Below are 16,873 nucleotides of genomic sequence, written 5' to 3' on the forward strand. Positions count from 1 at the left end.
ATTGCCTTTACTTTTAAATAAAATCTTTTTTGAATCATAATCCGAGTTGCTGTTCTTTTGATTATTCTTCCTGCAAATAACTTTCCGGAAAAAATATAAAAGAACTTTTCCGGAAAACAGCACAAAGGTCATGACTTCTCATTGTTTCCCTCTATCAGAATTATCATTAAAGGTTTGTTATAAATTTTGACTGGATAATATGTAGCACAAATCGGACATCTGCTTCAGAGTATATTATTCATTCATTCATCTTCTACCGCTTATCCGAACTACCTCGGGTCACGGGGAGCCCGTGCCTATCTCAGGCGTCATCGGGCATCAAGGCAGGATACACCCTGGACAGAGTGCCAACCCATCGCAGGGCACACACACACTCATTCACTCACGCAATCACACACTAGGGACAATTTTCCAGAGATGCCAATCAACCTACCATGCATGTCTTTGGACCAGGGGAGGAAACCGGAGCACCCGGAGGAAACCCCCGAGGCACGGGGAGAACATGCAAACTCCACACACACAAGGTGGAGGCGGGAATCGAACCCCGACCCTGGAGGTGTGAGGCGAACGTGCTAACCACTAAGCCACCGTGCCCCCTCAGAGTATATTAAGTAAAAGAATTTTTTTTTATAAATAGTATCAACACTGAAAGAAAAACCTTTGCACAAGTTGGACAGGTTTTGCAGGAATAAAAAGGAAACGAGTTTGCAGGAATTTACCCCTAACCTGCGAATGAGGTTGACCAGGAAATTCGTGTCCCAACAGATTTATTCAAACAGACTTTACTTCGATAGCATCGAAAGCTTCTTTTACAATGTATAACTGGGTGCAATTAATTACATGCATGTGTCTAAGAGCAGCCTAAATTTATCCATCCATCCTTTTTCTGTACTGCTTTTTTCTACATGGGGTTATGAGGAGCTTGGAGTCTATCCCAGGAGACTTGGGGAAGGAGACATTGGACAATCTGGATGGGGTACCATCTTATCAAAAGGCACACCTGCACACACATTTACACACTCCTTCGCACACTACAGACAACTTTGAGATACCGGTCTGCCTACAATGCTTGTTTTTGGACTGGGGAGGAAACTGGTACCTGGTGGAAACCCTGAAGTACAGGGAGAACATGCAAACTCCATGCATGCAGGCCAAAGGTGGGAATTGTTTCTGTAAACTAGGTTTTCCAATGACATATAGTTTACATTTCTAGCTTTCTAATAAAGTTAGTACCTGTTTGGAATTACAAGAGCCAGCCTAAGAATGATAGATGATAAGTGTATGTGGGATCAGTTGCTACTAAACACTTACTGTAGTCCCTTATTTACTTCCTTTATAACAGGTTCACATTCACATTTAATCATTTGGCAGATGCTTTTTATCCAACATGACTCACAGTTGAGAAAGAATTCAAACCCAAGCTCTGAGCCAAGCATTTGTGGGCAAATATGTCAAAATGTGTGGTTTTATGTTTGCAAAACAAAAAAGACCACAAATTTACTCTCTGAGAACAATTCTCTCTGTACTCTCTGTGAACAGTCATGTTCACTTCAGAGTGTTCTACTGCCTTGCGCCAAGAGTACCTGCGATAGGCTCAAGATCCATCAGGATGGAGCAGTTACTGATGAATGAATGAAAGAAAATGACATGGACATGAGTCTTGATAAACTCTGTGCTTGATTACAACAGAAGTGCTTTTACCATGTATTCCTGGATGATATATGATGTTTGAACCATGTCTAACCTTCCTGAAATTCAAATATCACTATATACCATACTATATATTCTAGATACCCCTCCTTGAACCGCCACCTTATTGTGGTGGAGGGGTTTGCGTGCCTGAATGATCCTAGGAGCTATGTTGTCTGGGGCTTTTTGCCCCTGGTAGGGTCTCCCAAGGCAAACAGGTCCTGGGTGACAGGCCAGACAAAGAGCGGTTCAAGAGCCCTTTATGAAGAACAATAAAACAAGGTCCGTGACGTCGCCCGGTATGGCGCAACCGGGGCCCCACCCTGGAGCCAGGCCCGGGGTTGGGGCTCGCATGCGAGCGCCTGGTGGCTGGGTCTTACCCCATGGGGCCCAGCCGGGCACAGCCCGAAAGAGTGACGTGGGGCCGATCTCCTGTGGGCCCACCACCTGCAGGAGAAACCGTAAGGGGCTGGTGCAATGTGGATTGGGTGGCAGTCGAAGGCGGGAGCCTCGGCGACCCAATCCCCGGACACGGAATCTGGCTCTAGGGACATGGAATGTCACCTCGCTGGGGGGGAAGGAGCCTGAGCTGGTGCGGGAGGTCGAGAGATACCGACTAGATATAGTTGGGCTCACCTCCACGCACGGCTTGGGCTCTGGAACCCAACTCCTTGAGAGAGGCTGGGCTCTCTACTACTCTGGAGTTGCCCGCGGTGAGAGGCGGCGGGCTGGTGTGGGCTTGCTCATAGCCCCCCAGCTCAGCAGCCATGTGTTGGAGTTCACCCCGGTGAACGAGAGGGTCGTTTCCCTACGCCTTCGGGTCGGGGAGAGGTCTCTCACTGTTATTTGTGCTTACGGGCCAAATGGCAGTGTAGAGTACCCGACCTTCTTGGAGTCTCTGGGAGGGGTGCTGGAAAGTGCTCCGACCGGGGACTCCGTCATTCTACTGGGGGACTTCAACGCTCACGTGGGCAGCGACAGTGACACCTGGAGGGGCGTGATTGGGAGGAACGGCCCCCCCGACCTGAACCCGAGTGGTGTTCTGTTATTGGACTTCTGTGCTAGTCACAGTTTGTCCATAATGAACACTATGTTCAAGCATAAGGGTGTCCATCAGTACACATGGCATCAGGACACCCTAGGTCGGAGGTCGATGATCGACTTTGTGGTTGTTTCATCTGACCTCCGGCCGTATGTCTTGGACACTCGGGTAAAGAGAGGGGCGGAGCTGTCAACTGATCACCACCTGGTGGTGAGTTGGATCCGATGGCCAGGGAGGAAGTTGGACAGACTTGGCAGACCCAAACGTACTGTGAGGGTCCGCTGGGAACGTTTGGCAGAGTCTCCGGTCAGAGAGATCTTCAACTCCCACCTCCGGCAGAGCTTCAACCAGATCCCGAGGGAGGTTGGAGACGTTGAGTCTGAGTGGACCATGTTCTCCACCTCCATTGTCGACGCGGCCGCGCGGAGCTGTGGCCGTAAGGTCTCTGGTGCCTGTCGTGGCGGCAATCCCCGAACCCGGTGGTGGACACCGGAAGTAAGGGATGCCGTCAAGCTGAAGAAGGAGTCCTATCGAGCCTGGTTGGCTCGGGGGACTCCGGAGGCAGCTGATAGGTACCGGAGGGCCAAGCGAGCTTCAGCCCGGGTGGTTGCAGAGGCAAAAACTCGGGTCTGGGAAGAGTTCGGTGAGGCCATGGAGAAGGACTATAGGTTGGCCTCGAAGAAATTCTGGCAAACCGTCCGGCGCCTCAGGAAGGGGAAGCAGTGCCCTGCTCACACTGTTTACAGTGAGAGTGGGAATCTGCTGACTTCGACTGGGGACATTCTCGGACGGTGGAAGGAGTACTTCGAGGATCTCCTCAACCCCACCGACATGTCTTCCACTGAGGAAGCAGAGGCAGAGGGCTCAGTTGAGGACTCATCGATCCCCCAAGCTGAGGTCACTGAGGTGGTTGAGAAGCTCCTTAGTGGCAAGGCACCGGGGGTGGATGAGATCCGCCCTGAGTACCTCAAGTCTCTGGATGTTGTGGGGCTGTCTTGGTTGACACGCCTCTGCAACATCGCGTGGTGGCTGGGGACAGTGCCTCTGGACTGGCAGACTGGGGTGGTGGTCCCTCTGTTTAAGAAGGGGGACCGGAGGGTGTGTTCCAACTACAGGGGGATCACACTCCTCAGCCTCCCCGGAAAAGTCTATGCCAGGGTACTGGAGAGGAGAATTCGGCCGATAGTCGAACCTCGGATTCAGGAGGAACAATGTGGGTTTCGTCCCGGTCGTGGAACACTGGACCATCTCTATACCCTCACCAGGTTGCTGGAGGGTTCATGGGAGTTTGCCCAACCAGTCCACATGTGCTTTGTGGATCTGGAGAAGGCATTCGACTGTGTCCCTCGTGGTGATCTGTGGGGGGTGCTCTGGGAGTATGGGGTCCGGGGCCCTCTGCTAAGGGCTGTTCGGTCCCTATATGACCGGAGCAGGAGTTTGGTTCGCATTGCCGGCAGTAAGTCAGACTTGTTCCCGGTGCATGTTGGACTCCGGCAGGGCTGCCCTTTGTCACCGGTCCTGTTCATTATTTATATGGACAGGATTTCTAGGCGCAGTCAGGGGCCGGAGGGAGTCCGGTTTGGGGACCACGGGATTTCGTCTCTGCTTTTTGCAGATGATGTTGTCCTGTTGGCTTCTTCAAATCAGGACCTTCAGCGTGCACTGGGACGGTTTGCAGCCGAGTGTGAAGCGGCAGGGATGAGAATCAGCACCTCCAAGTCCGAGGCCATGGTTCTCAGCCGGAAAAGGGTGGCTTGTCCCCTTCGGGTTGGTGGAAAGCTCCTGCCTCAAGTGGAGGAGTTTAAGTATCTTGGGGTCTTGTTCACGAGTGAGGGAAGGATGGAGCGGGAGATCGACAGGCGGATCGGTGTATCTTCTGCAGTGATGCGGTCGATATACCGGTCTGTTGTGGTGAAGAAAGAGCTGAGCCGCAAGGCGAAGCTCTCTATTTACCAGTCGATCTACGTTCCTACCCTTACCTATGGTCATGAGCTTTGGGTCATGACCGAAAGGACAAGATCCCGGATACAGGCGGCCGAAATGAGTTTCCTCCGCAGGGTGGCTGGGCGCTCCCTTAGAGATAGGGTGAGGAGCTCGGTCACTCGGGAGGAGCTCAGAGTAGAGCCGCTGCTCCTCCACATCGAGAGGAGTCAGCTGAGGTGGCTCGGGCATCTGTTCCGGATGCCTCCTGGACGCCTCCCTGGGGAGGTGTTCCGGGCATGTCCAACCGGGAAGAGGCCCCGGGGAAGACCTAGGACACGCTGGAGGGACTATGTCTCTCGGCTGGCCTGGGAACGCCTCGGTATTCCCCCGGAGGAGCTGGAGGAAGTGTCTGGGGAGAGGGAAGTCTGGGTGTCCCTGCTCAGACTGCTGCCCCCGCGACCCGGCCCCGGATAAGCGGTAGAAGATGGATGGATGGATGGATATTCTAGATATGGCCTAATTTAAATAGTAACAGGGATCCAGGGAGATTTTGTTTGAATTGTTTCTGCAGTGTTGTACCATTACAGTCAGAACACCAATGTGGGGAAGTGGTAGCTCAGTGGTTAAAGCCATGGCCTTGAGCAAGACCCTTAACCCACAATTACTAATTTGTATGCACTTTATGTCACTCTGATTAAATCATCTGGAGAGCAAAATGTAAGTAATGTAATATAATTTATAATTTTTCTGTTTCGATTCTTCTGTAAAGCTGCTTTGAGACAATGTGAATTGTTAAAAAAAAGCTATACAAATAAATTTCATTGAATTAATGCAAATTAGCAATACAGTAAAAAATATGTTGTTGGTACTGGGGCTTGCTGATAATTCTAGCACTGGTTCACTATTATTATTATTATTATTATTATTATTATTATTATTATTATTATACTGGAAGCAACAATCCAATCTATTGATGGATAATTATTTGCCTGTCTGAGTGAATGGATAAATGTATAAACTCTTTTTCAATTGTTTTAATCCAGACTTCAATAAGTTATTTCTACAGTTACAGTAAATGGGTTGCTGCCATTATGCTGGTTGGAACCTTTACTGAAACTATTTCTGGGGTGTTAGTGGTTAGCATGTTTAGGGTTGGGGTGTGATTGCCGCCTCTGCCTGTTCTCTCTGGGCTTCATGTTCTCTCTGGGCTTCTTTAGGTCTTTCTGTCCAACCTATGCTTTGTAGACTGATTGGCATCTCTAAATTGTGTGTGCGTGTGTGTGTGAGTGAGAGAGAGAGAGAGAGAGAGAGAGAGAGAGAGAGAGAGAGTGAGTGAGAGAGACAGAGAGAGAGTGAGAGACAGAGAGAGAGTGAGAGAGCGAGAGAGAGAGAGAGAGAGAGAGAGAAAGTGTGCGAGTGAGAGAGAGAGAGAGAGAGAGAGAGACAGAAAGTGTGTGTGAGAGAGAGAGAGTGAGTGAGAGAGTGTGTGTGAGTGAGTGAGAGAGAGAGAGAGAGAGAGAGAGAGAGAGAGTGAGCGAGCGAGAGAGAGACAGAAAGTGTGTGTGTGTGTGTGTGTGAGAGAGAGAGAGAGAGAGAGAGAGAGAGAGAGAGAGAGACCTGCCTTATGCCCAGAGTCCATTGGGAAAGACTCCATGCTCCCTGTGTATAATAAACATTTACACGGTAACACACAGCGAAACTTCTTAAAAGTTTAACAACATTTTGAGGTGGTTTTCTTTCCTTTTTTAAACGTGTTACCTCTTGTTTATATCCCCTGTTTATATCCCCTGTTTATATCCCCCTATTTCTAAGCATATAAGAGTACAGTGTAATTGTTTTCCTGTTTTCCGCCTCCTCATTATGTCAGCAGCTCTGTGTACTGAAGGAGAGCCGCAGTTCTGCAGCAGCATCAGGAAGTGAAGCAGAAGTGAATCCGCGTGTAGGAGCTGGATTACATTTCATAACGCACACTTTTAGGACATATCAGATCTGTGGTCTGTGTCTAAGTCTGTGTCTAAGTCTGTGTCGGGTTTGTGTTATTGACATGAATGTCGGTAAGTGTCCTGCTTTGCCTCTAAACTTCAGTCTGAATAGAAATAACAGTTAAAACCGTACGAGTCCAGAGCTAAAGGCACTGGTTTAGCGTGATACACTTTCTTTTTTATCACGTTATTAAAGGCGTTTTAATGTTTAATCCAGATTATACACTACATACGTTTCTACATGATTCTTTTTGTTTGTTTAATTCTGTTGATGTTTTTCCCAGTTTGGGCGCGTGCGCTGTTTAGACCAGTGGAATCTTACACTCTGTGCGCGAGACAAAGTTATTCTCTTAGCCTTCACTTAAAATCATTGACTTTTCACCCACTTTTATTTTGCTCATGTTTAATTTGTTTTATTTTTTTGCATTCCCAAATGAGCCTGATATTTGAACCATGATCCCAAAATCCTTCATTCAACCTCAAAATGGTGTTTGGAAACACAAGCCTGATATAACAAGGGACAAACTAACCTGTTTGTGTGTTGTTGCTTCTCTCCTTAAAGGTATCTTATTCTTTAGCAAGTCTGACATCACTGACAGTAATCACAGGTAGGGATGCAGTGACCTGGTACTGAATATCTTCATCGCAGAATGATAAGAATTACTAACTGACAACTAATGTATTTTGTACTCTGAGTGCATGTGATGTTGACTGATATAAAACTTAAAGTAATCCAAGTTGCCTGTCCTGTTTTGAGTAACTTGGCAAACAGAACTACCAACAAGTCAGTTATTGATTAGATGTTGGTATTGGATCAGCATTGCATATCAAGTTCAGCTGAAGTGATGATAACTATATCATGATACACTTTGTGCACATCTTTTCACTATTTCCACTCTTCATTTGCTTAAAGTTAAAAGTGGAATGAGTGTTTTTTGATATTTAAGTTCTCTGCACGTCAGCTGCTGTTGATAAAGGATCTGTTGAGAAGGGGAAACTATATACCCTATCTATATTACTGTATGACACAACCTATGCCTTTTAACAAATCTAAAAAAATATGCTGTGTCCAAACAAGATACATTATTATTTTTTTTACATTTCTTAGAGCTTTAGTTAATTAAAAACTAAAAAGTTTTTTTTTTTCCATTGAAAGTTCAGGTATATATTAGGACTCAATAGTTTAGTATAGCTAAATGTGTACAATGGTTTGGAGAACTGGCAAGAACATAAAATCTTTTCCTTGCACGTTGCATCTGTAAAGTTTTGCTACTTTTTGTCATTGGGTATTAGGAGTGGTTGAATTACTACGCCCAAGTTTTGATGTATTTTTGCTCTTGTCTAAAGAAAATGTACACACCATTTAAGTAAAATCAGTTCAGTGTTCATTTTAACAGGGCATTTTTAATATTCTTTGAAGTTTTTCAACTAGATTTTGGAGCATGGCTGTTGGGATTTGTGCATTCAGCCACAAGAACATTAGAGAGTTCGGGCACTGATGTTGGGAGAAGAGGCCTGATGTGCATTTTAGACGGTCTTGTGCTAATAGCTTAGTGGCGACATTTTCAGGAATTCTAACATATGAGTCAGTTTATACCACAAAGCTTGTTCTAGGACTGAAATGATTTTTATTTAATAAATTTGTTTGTTTTGCATAAGCAGATTTTAGCTTTTGAAGAAAAAAAAAACAGGCTTTAGATGAACAACTATCCAGTCTCGCTATATAACTTTACAATAGCTATCACTGGAATTCAATTATAAACAGTGGAGCTCTGGCTTCTGAGGTGCCCTAGACTGTGAAAATTTAAAAAAATATGATGTGGACCAACAATATTTAACCCATCGTAACAAAGAAGGTGCCTCTCTTACTTGTTAATCTTATGTGGATATTGGTTTTGATGGAAACTCTAACCCAGGGGTCGGCAACCCGTGGCTCCAGAGCCGCAAGTGGCTCTTTCATCCCTCTGCTGCGGCTCCCTGTAGATTTGGAAAAAATATATTTAATTTAAATTTACTTTATTTTAGTTAGTTAGTTTTTTAAAAAAATGAAATTCTAAGATTATGATGCTCTTGTAACATTATAAAATAAACCGTGTTTAATTTAATTTGTCGCTTAAAATATGCGTCAAAACTGCCGACTTGCGAAATCCGACACACATAAGCAGACGCGTTTTTGGTTTGCTGCAGGCGGCAAGTTAAAATTTTGTTGTCATGAATACGAAGAGGACTCAATTAGACATTGAACATTTTATTTGAAAGTAACCTTCAACCCAGCGTCTTATTTGTTAAGGTTAGTTCAAATGGTTCAAAATATTTTTGTTTGCCTGCAGAAATAAAATATCATTTATTCGGTAGCAGTTCATTGATTTCATAAATGCAACACACTAGTTTTTTTCTATACTTTCCATAAAAGTAAAAAACGATATATGCAGTGTTATCTTCATTTTAGATGTCAAAATGGTTTTGTGGCTCCCTGTGTTTTTTTTTCTGTGGGAAACGGGTCCAAATGGCCCTTTGAGTGTTTAAGGTTGCCAACCCCTGGTCTAACCAATTAAAATACCGACTATAATTTTAATAGATGTAAAAAACAAATGAAAAATTCACCAAACACCCGATTCAGCTAATTAGCTTATCAGGGTATTACTCAGTAGAATATCGTGTTGGAGAGCATGGCATTTCCCCTAATTTAAGTCCTGAATTTGACATTGCTGATGTAAAGCTGAACAGTGAGTGATTTTAGAAAATGCTTAATGGTTTTCTAATAAAGGTCTGTAGGAGTCTGGTGGTCACTGATGGTAACCTTATGGTAACGTGCTTGGATTAATGGTGCATCAGTGTATTTAATGGACTTCTTTGGAGTTCAGACTGTCTGCTGGGAATCAATAAAGCCCCAGTATATAGCTTTGTGGTTTTCTAAATAGAGCTAGCAAATGTTCTATTAAAATTGGTCAACTTTGGTAATTAAAGCTTCATCAATTGTGGAATCGAGAATGAATGACCTACTGATATTTTGCTAAGTTACTCCAGATTGTTCTCTAATTTATTACTGGTCAAATGTTTAATCATGCAATAAAGTTATATAGATAGACAGAGTTTAGTTTAGTTCCTAGTCTTAAAGAGAAAAACTTTTTCAGGACTTGGGAGTTATTTAATTTACAGGCTATCTTGTTTAATTTGTAAATAACTGGATATTTTTTCTCAGGTTTAATAAGTTGTCCAGTTACTTACAAGGCTGTAGAATCGGGTCTGGTATGAGCAAAGAAAGACCTCTTACCCTGTGATGCTGATGATAGCCTGACACAGAGAGAGTTGTAATGACTAGTGATGTTTGTTGTCTCATTTAAATTCATTGTAAAAGGCCTACTGTAGGAAGCAGAATAAGCTTTGGTCTGGATGTTAAAGGGACTGATGACTTCATTGTTCCAGGCAGAGCATAAATGAGTCATGTCTGAAGGCTGCACTGTTCCTCACTTGCTCCGAGGCAGACTTACAGCTGTCAGGATACACAGAAATGATGTTGGTGTCTTCCAAAAGATGGTGTCGGCCTCAGACACCACGCCCATGGACCGTTGTCTGACCGTCTGATGCATAAGGCACACAAAATTGGAAACACTTCAAGAGTTTCGAAGTCGTCATGTGGTTGGCTGGATTCTACAGGATTTCTGGGAGACGTGTGTATTGCGTTTTGTAGCGATCCACTTGAAAACAGAGATTTTATGCTCTACTTCCCTCATGAAAGAATTAAACTGTCATGTTTGCAACCATGACAGTGAGCACAGTGAGTGAGGATCATCTAAATGCTGGATTTTTCAAATGATGTGAACTTTATGGTATAGATCAATAATTTGCACAAATTTCTTAAATAAATGATCTATGGTTGCATACTGGTCTGTTTTAGTAGAGACATCAACTTTACATCTTCATACCCCTAAACATTGCGCTGAACAAAACAAACTGTGACTGCTTTACATGTCAGTCAAATGCTCTCTTGGGCGGTCTTTGGGCGGTCTTTGACAGACAAAAACTGCTATGGAGTCCAGACCTTCTGCCTTTGGTCTAAAGCTTTTGCTATGCGATACTATATAAAGGACAGGGTAGAGTCATTGTTACAGAATTGGAGTGGTGAATTGTAAATGGAGTTACACAATAGAGTCATACCTATACAGTACTGGCTAACTCACCCAAAAAGCACAAGCAACAGTGTGCTGTCTAATCCATGTTTTTCTGTGGTAGCTAACATAATGTAATAACATAAAAATCTCTTTATAATTATTATCCTTTTCTAACAACATTTTAAGGTTTTGACTATGAGCTTTAGTGTTCAGTCCTCACAATACACCTTCACTTTTCAAATTTCTTTCTTGCTACAAATTTCATTCTTAGCCCAAATGTAGTCAACCAACCAAGGTATGTTAACAAGTAAGGAAGCTCATAGTATTTTTGTATTGATTTTTCTTACTACTGCTTTGTTGACTCCTAATTTTGTGCACTAAACAAGCATAACCTTTGGCCAGGCAAAGAGATTCTTAAGATATATAAAAAAAGCATCCAATCTAGTTCTTTCACTTTCTACCTGGGGAGTCATCTCTAATGTGTTTTTTTTTTTCTTCTTTTTTTCCAGTGAAAGAATGATTAAAAGGGCTTTGTGTGGGACTTCTGTCTGTATGTATGTATGATGCTGTGGTCAGACTGAGACGTCTGCATTAGATCTATAACATGTACTGGAATGTCGGAGCCGCTGAAGACCAGCCTGCCTGCTGCGATGACGAGCAAGATGGTGAGTATTTTTTCTGAAGAGTCAGGCATATGATTTGATATGCTTTGGTTGTAGTCATATTGAGATTTTACTCATGAAGCGAGGAAAAAAGTACATCTTTCTAACACTGCTGAAGTTGTTTTACACTAATAAAATCAAGACAAAAATGTATTTTTAGCATTTAGAATAACAGTTAATTATTATTTTTCCACTCCATGTGCACAGCCCTGGTTTACTTGCGGTTCGTAAACGATCACTCCATTATCGGTTTTAGTAAAATAACCTGATAACTCGTTTTTTCTGCTGTTGATCTTTAATTTTTTTTTTTCTTTTTTGAGCCCCACTCTCAATTGTTTTTTTTTTTTTGTTTATTTTAATTTTTTTTATTTTTTTTTATGAAATAGATGACATTTTATCTATTGAAGACTTCCTCATGCATGATCATTTTCAGTTAGACTAGAATGAAGTGAAGACTGAAAAGTGATTGGTGTATGTGGACATCCTAATAAGGTGCAGCAATCACCTGATCGCCCATGAGCAGGTGGTTCAAAAGTTAAATATAGAATAAACACATTTGGTTGGTAAATCAAATTCAAACGTGACATTTGAAATACTAAAGGTAATGCATTCAATTTACGGTAAAACCACACCAAATAACATCGCTAATAAATGGAGGGTGTGGTGGGGTGTTCCCAGTCGGCATTACCGATTACCTGTCAATATGCTCTACATATGTGACCCTGCTTGTGTATAGGGCTTCCTAAACTGAGTCTGAAAACTCTTATCACTATTATCAGACTGTCTCTGTTTTGTGAATTGAATAATGTTCTAGCAATGTTTCTCACACATGAGGGTAGACAGTCACATCTAATATATCATCGCTGTCGGGCGGAAACCTCGTATGTCCAAATTTTGTCAATTTCATATTTTTTCACATATCGACGCTATTGGTCAGTGGCCTCTGTATCTGTCAGTTGAATTGAAGGAGGTGTGGCCTCTGTATCTGTCAGTTGAATTGAAGGAGGTGTGGCCTCTGTATCTGTCAGTTGAATTGAAGGAGGTGTGGCCTCTGTATCTGTCAGTTGAATTGAAGGAGGTGTGGCCTCTGTATCTGTCTGTTGAATTGAAGGAGGTGTGGCCTCTGTATCTGACAGTTGAATTGAAGGAGGTGTGGCCTCTGTATCTGTCTGTTGAATTGAAGGAGGTGTGGCCTCTGTATCTGTCTGTTGAATTGAAGGAGGTGTGGCCTCTGTATCTGTTTGTTGAATTGAAGGAGGTGTGGCCTCTGTATCTGTCTGTTGAATTGAAGGAGGTGTGGCCTCTGTATCTGTCTGTTGAATTGAAGGAGGTGTGGCCTCTGTATCTGTCTGTTGAATTGAAGGAGGTGTGGCCTCTGTATCTGTCTGTTGAATTGAAGGAGGTGTGGCCTCTGTATCTGTCTGTTGAATTGAAGGAGGTGTGGCCTCTGTATCTGTCTGTTGAATTGAAGGAGGTGTGGCCTCTGTATCTGTCTGTTGAATTGAAGGAGGTGTGGCCTCTGTATCTGTCTGTTGAATTGAAGGAGGTGTGGCCTCTGTATCTGTCTGTTGAATTGAAGGAGGTGTGGCCTCTGTATCTGTCAGTTCCATTGAAGGAGGTGTGGCCTCTGTATCTGTCAGTTCCATTGAAGGAGGTGTGGCCTCTGTATCTGTCTTAGCATGTCTGTCTTAGTGATACATGTTTAAACTCTGTACCTTCTATTTCCACTGGCCATGTGACTGTACTTTTTATTTTGATTTATATGAATTCAGCTATTTATGGACAATGCTTTTTAATGCAGAGAAGAGCATAAGCCATTTCAGATGACCACAATCATTTTAACATCTTCTTCCAAAGCTGTTTCTTATCTAGCTGATGTGTAAATATAAGTGCACAGAGTATTCCTTTCAGGGCAGGGCTTTTAAATATTTGCTTTTGCAATTGAAGTGAAAGCCACTGCAGTGAAACTGAGTAAATGCAACTAAATCAATAAACAAACAGTAAATGTAAGCAAACAACCAAGAAAATAAGTGCGAAAATGGCCAAATATTGAATTATCCAGGTCACTGAAGCATCTAGCAGAGGTGACCAAAATCGATCTGATTTTTCAATTTTTACTTACCTGAAATGGGATAAAATGTCTTCTGGGTTAAAACAAATCGCAATGCACTGCTGCTAAAAAATATAAAAACCTTAAAAGTAAGTTATTAAGCTTATTAATGAAATTAAAGAAGTGGGTTAGAGGTAATGGTGCACATTATAGGCAAAATAACACATTCAGGTTATTTTTTTAATAGTATCACAGTCGTTATTTTCATTGTAATATATTAAAATGAATTATTAAACCCTTCATGCAAACTGGTTAATTATCTTCTTGTCTTGGGTCATGAGTCATCCAATTCCAGAGAAGCAGGGTTCTGAGAAATAGTTATTGATTTCTTTCAGATATTAATTTACCTATTCTTTCTGTGATATGAAAGTATTGCAAGGATTTTGTAAGGAACAAACAAACCCAGCAATATATTGACAATAAAAATGGTCTTTTTCCAGAACATAGTAAATCAGAAAAGACATTTGTTGTCCTTATTTTGCTTTTTTTTTATGTGCACAGGGCCTAGAAATGAGGAAAGGTGCTTTAACATTGTTTATATTGCTATGTTATTATACCTGTCTCAGATGAGCCAGGAGTTACATTACACAACTAAGATTCAAATTCAGCTTATAAAATTATCTCACTGTGAATCTAATGTCCTGGGTGGCTGTAGATTGTTTTTTCAGTCATTGTTAACAGTTGAATCCAGAATTTTGAGATTTCTACTTGCTGCCTTCTCAATGGAGTTTAAAGCAGGTCATAAGATTAAGTTTATCAGATGTGTTTTTTTTTTTTTTTTTTACCCCAACATTTTTGACATAAAAAATAATGGATCCTGTCAACAGCCAACATAAATTAAGTGTGCCAAAAAATGAACTTAAATTAATTGTAATTAGAAGAAAAAGATAAATAGCAAACTGGCAATTGTGGTAGAAGTCATCGCTTTGTCCCATTAAGGGAAAATATTTTGTTTGTTTTATGGGGTTTAACAAATTTGGACAATGCGTGATCCTTACACTCTTATAAATGATGGCTAAATATATGACTTCTTCTGTTTGTCACTCTGGGAAACCTTTAGATCTTCTTTGTAGAACATTTAACAGTCTGTTTCCCTTTTATTTTACATCACCTTTAAGTATCTAGGAACCCTTAATTATGAGGAACTCCTTATTAAGGGTATTAGTGTAAGATCTTCATTTTTAATCACCATAGCAATCTGGCAAAATCTGTCTACTTGCTTTTTTTTTCTTTTTCTATAATTTGTTGTGTCATATACTTACTCAACAAAATATCAAATGCAAAATACAGCCTTAACTGCTTCACCCATGGGCAAGACCTCTCTAATGAAAGCTAGAAGTCTGGCATAAAAGCTTGAATCCCATTGTTCACGCCACACAGATAAATCTAAAATGAAGGGGAATTCCAGTCCTAAACCGCATACTTCTCTACTAAGTAGTATGTACTTTTTTGGATGTGGCTCAAAATATTCAGAATTCTAAGGCTATCATCTCAGATTGTCAGCTACTATCACTGCAAGTCTTTTTCTTTTTCTTTATAGCCTTTTATTGATTAAGGCAGCTGTTGCTTAAACAAGCCATATATTGCACACTGAAAGCCTCTGGTTGTAGTATTATAGGGATATAAAAGTCTGCTGTTACCTATGAAAAATTCTGTTCTTCACAGAATTTATAAGGATAGAAGAAGTATAAATTTAGACTTTAAATGTGAAGAGACAAAAACAAAGGAAATAAAAAACCTGTCTAAATATAGGCTTCACCCCACAGCAGAAGTCTGAACACTTTTGCTTGGGAAGTCATTTCTTACAGCCACACAGGATCAATTTCATGTCTTTCCAGCTCAATCACTGAGTCAAAAACAATTGAGCCCATGTCCCAAAATATTTTTTTCAAAATCAGTTCCAATAAACTGGAAATTGTGAAATCTTATTCATATTTTAATCTTATCACTTGGTTGTTGGTCAGTGAATCTTGCCACCCCACAGTATCCTGTGCAGAGCTATGAGAGAAGTACCCAAGATGATTGAATGAAGGAACTAGACTTCTGGTTTACATTTACAGCAGTCATCAGACGACATTATCCAGAATGGCTTACAGAAGCAAAAGTTGCTTTTATATTTATCTCTTTTGTGCAACTGATCAGTTGGGGGTTAAGGGCCTTGCTCAAGGGCTCAGCAGTGATAGTGTGGCAGTGTTGGGTTTTGAACCTCATCCAACTGCTGCTATAACATAAGTGTGTATCTGATACAAGAACCCTCTTTGATTTAAAACCCTCTTTTTTTGCACAATGTACTGTACAATATACAGAATGCACACTGGTCGGTGCTATTTTGTGTATTTGTCCTCACACACTGTTTGCACTAGTTTGCACACGATGCACATTAGGTGGCTAGGACAACTTCCTTTAAGTCCTTAGCTCTGTGTTTCATGCAGCACCATGGTCCTAGAGAAATGTTGTTTCATTTCACTATGTACTGCGCCAACTAGATATGGTTAAAATAGCAATAGTTTCTCGACATGTCTTGAACTCAAGGCCTTCTGATCCAATCAGGTACCACTGGTTTAATTGTGATGACTTACACCCAGAGTTTGGGGTAAAATCGCACGAAATTATGTAATGACTTCTACTGGCCGAACACTGTTAATCACCGTTGCACTGAATGCTACAACAGGTTGCTATAAAGAGTTTGATATGTTTACCTCTTTTAACCAGAGGCTAAGAATATTGAATTTGTGGCTGTTTTGGGGTCCCATACTCAGCATTGAATATTCCAGGCAGGTGAATTTTCATAAACCGGTATTTTATTTTGGTTAATTTAATCTTTGTCACAATAAAATTATTTTCAAATGGCAACAACATGGGGAAAAGATAAAGGGGGTGAATAAACTACATAATGTGTTATTCATTCCCCGTAGCTAAAGCTCTATTAGAGCAGATTCTTATCGACACCTATTTGGGGCTATGCTGTGTTTCACTTCTTCCTTCTATAAGTAGCAGATGCTGAGGTTCCTCGAACCATAACCATGGCACAGATGTTTGCTCAGTTTCAGTATAAGGTGTAGCAAAAAGAAAAAACTTAAATCATTCATAAGTTTTGAGCATGCCAAATGCCATGTAGAGATGGCATGTAGATTTTCTCCTGAAATGTTTAAACACAGCAGATCCCATTCGACAGCTTTTGAAGGAATCTGTTTTTTTTTTTTTCTTTTAAAACACTAAAACTTATTTCATTGTACTTTTGTCAGTTAAATAAAGACACCAAATAATTTGCATACTGCAGATTTTTGGTTTTACTACATTTGATAAAATAGCCAAAAATAATCTTTTTAAAGAATGGGGTTTGTATTTTGTAT

General features: G+C 41.6%; 1 protein-coding gene across 2 annotated transcripts in view; it reads left to right on the forward strand.

Annotated features, from left to right (window-relative positions):
* Positions 1 to 6,517: 6,517 nt before the first annotated feature.
* lrrk1 (leucine-rich repeat kinase 1) overlaps positions 6,518 to 16,873 on the forward strand; it is a 97,364-nt gene continuing 87,008 nt past the window's right edge. Inside the window, exons 1-3 of one of the 2 annotated variants that reach the window (XM_060884263.1) lie at positions 6,518 to 6,708; positions 7,199 to 7,244; positions 11,258 to 11,413. In XM_060884263.1, the coding sequence (XP_060740246.1) occupies positions 11,353 to 11,413 (61 nt within the window). In that variant the 5' untranslated portion in view covers positions 6,518 to 6,708; positions 7,199 to 7,244; positions 11,258 to 11,352. The remainder of the gene's footprint in view (positions 6,709 to 7,198; positions 7,245 to 11,257; positions 11,414 to 16,873) is intronic. The other variant, XM_060884271.1, reaches the window with a different exon arrangement.

This window comes from Tachysurus vachellii, chromosome 1 (assembly GCF_030014155.1).
Source record: "Tachysurus vachellii isolate PV-2020 chromosome 1, HZAU_Pvac_v1, whole genome shotgun sequence".
NCBI lineage: Eukaryota > Metazoa > Chordata > Actinopteri > Siluriformes > Bagridae > Tachysurus > Tachysurus vachellii.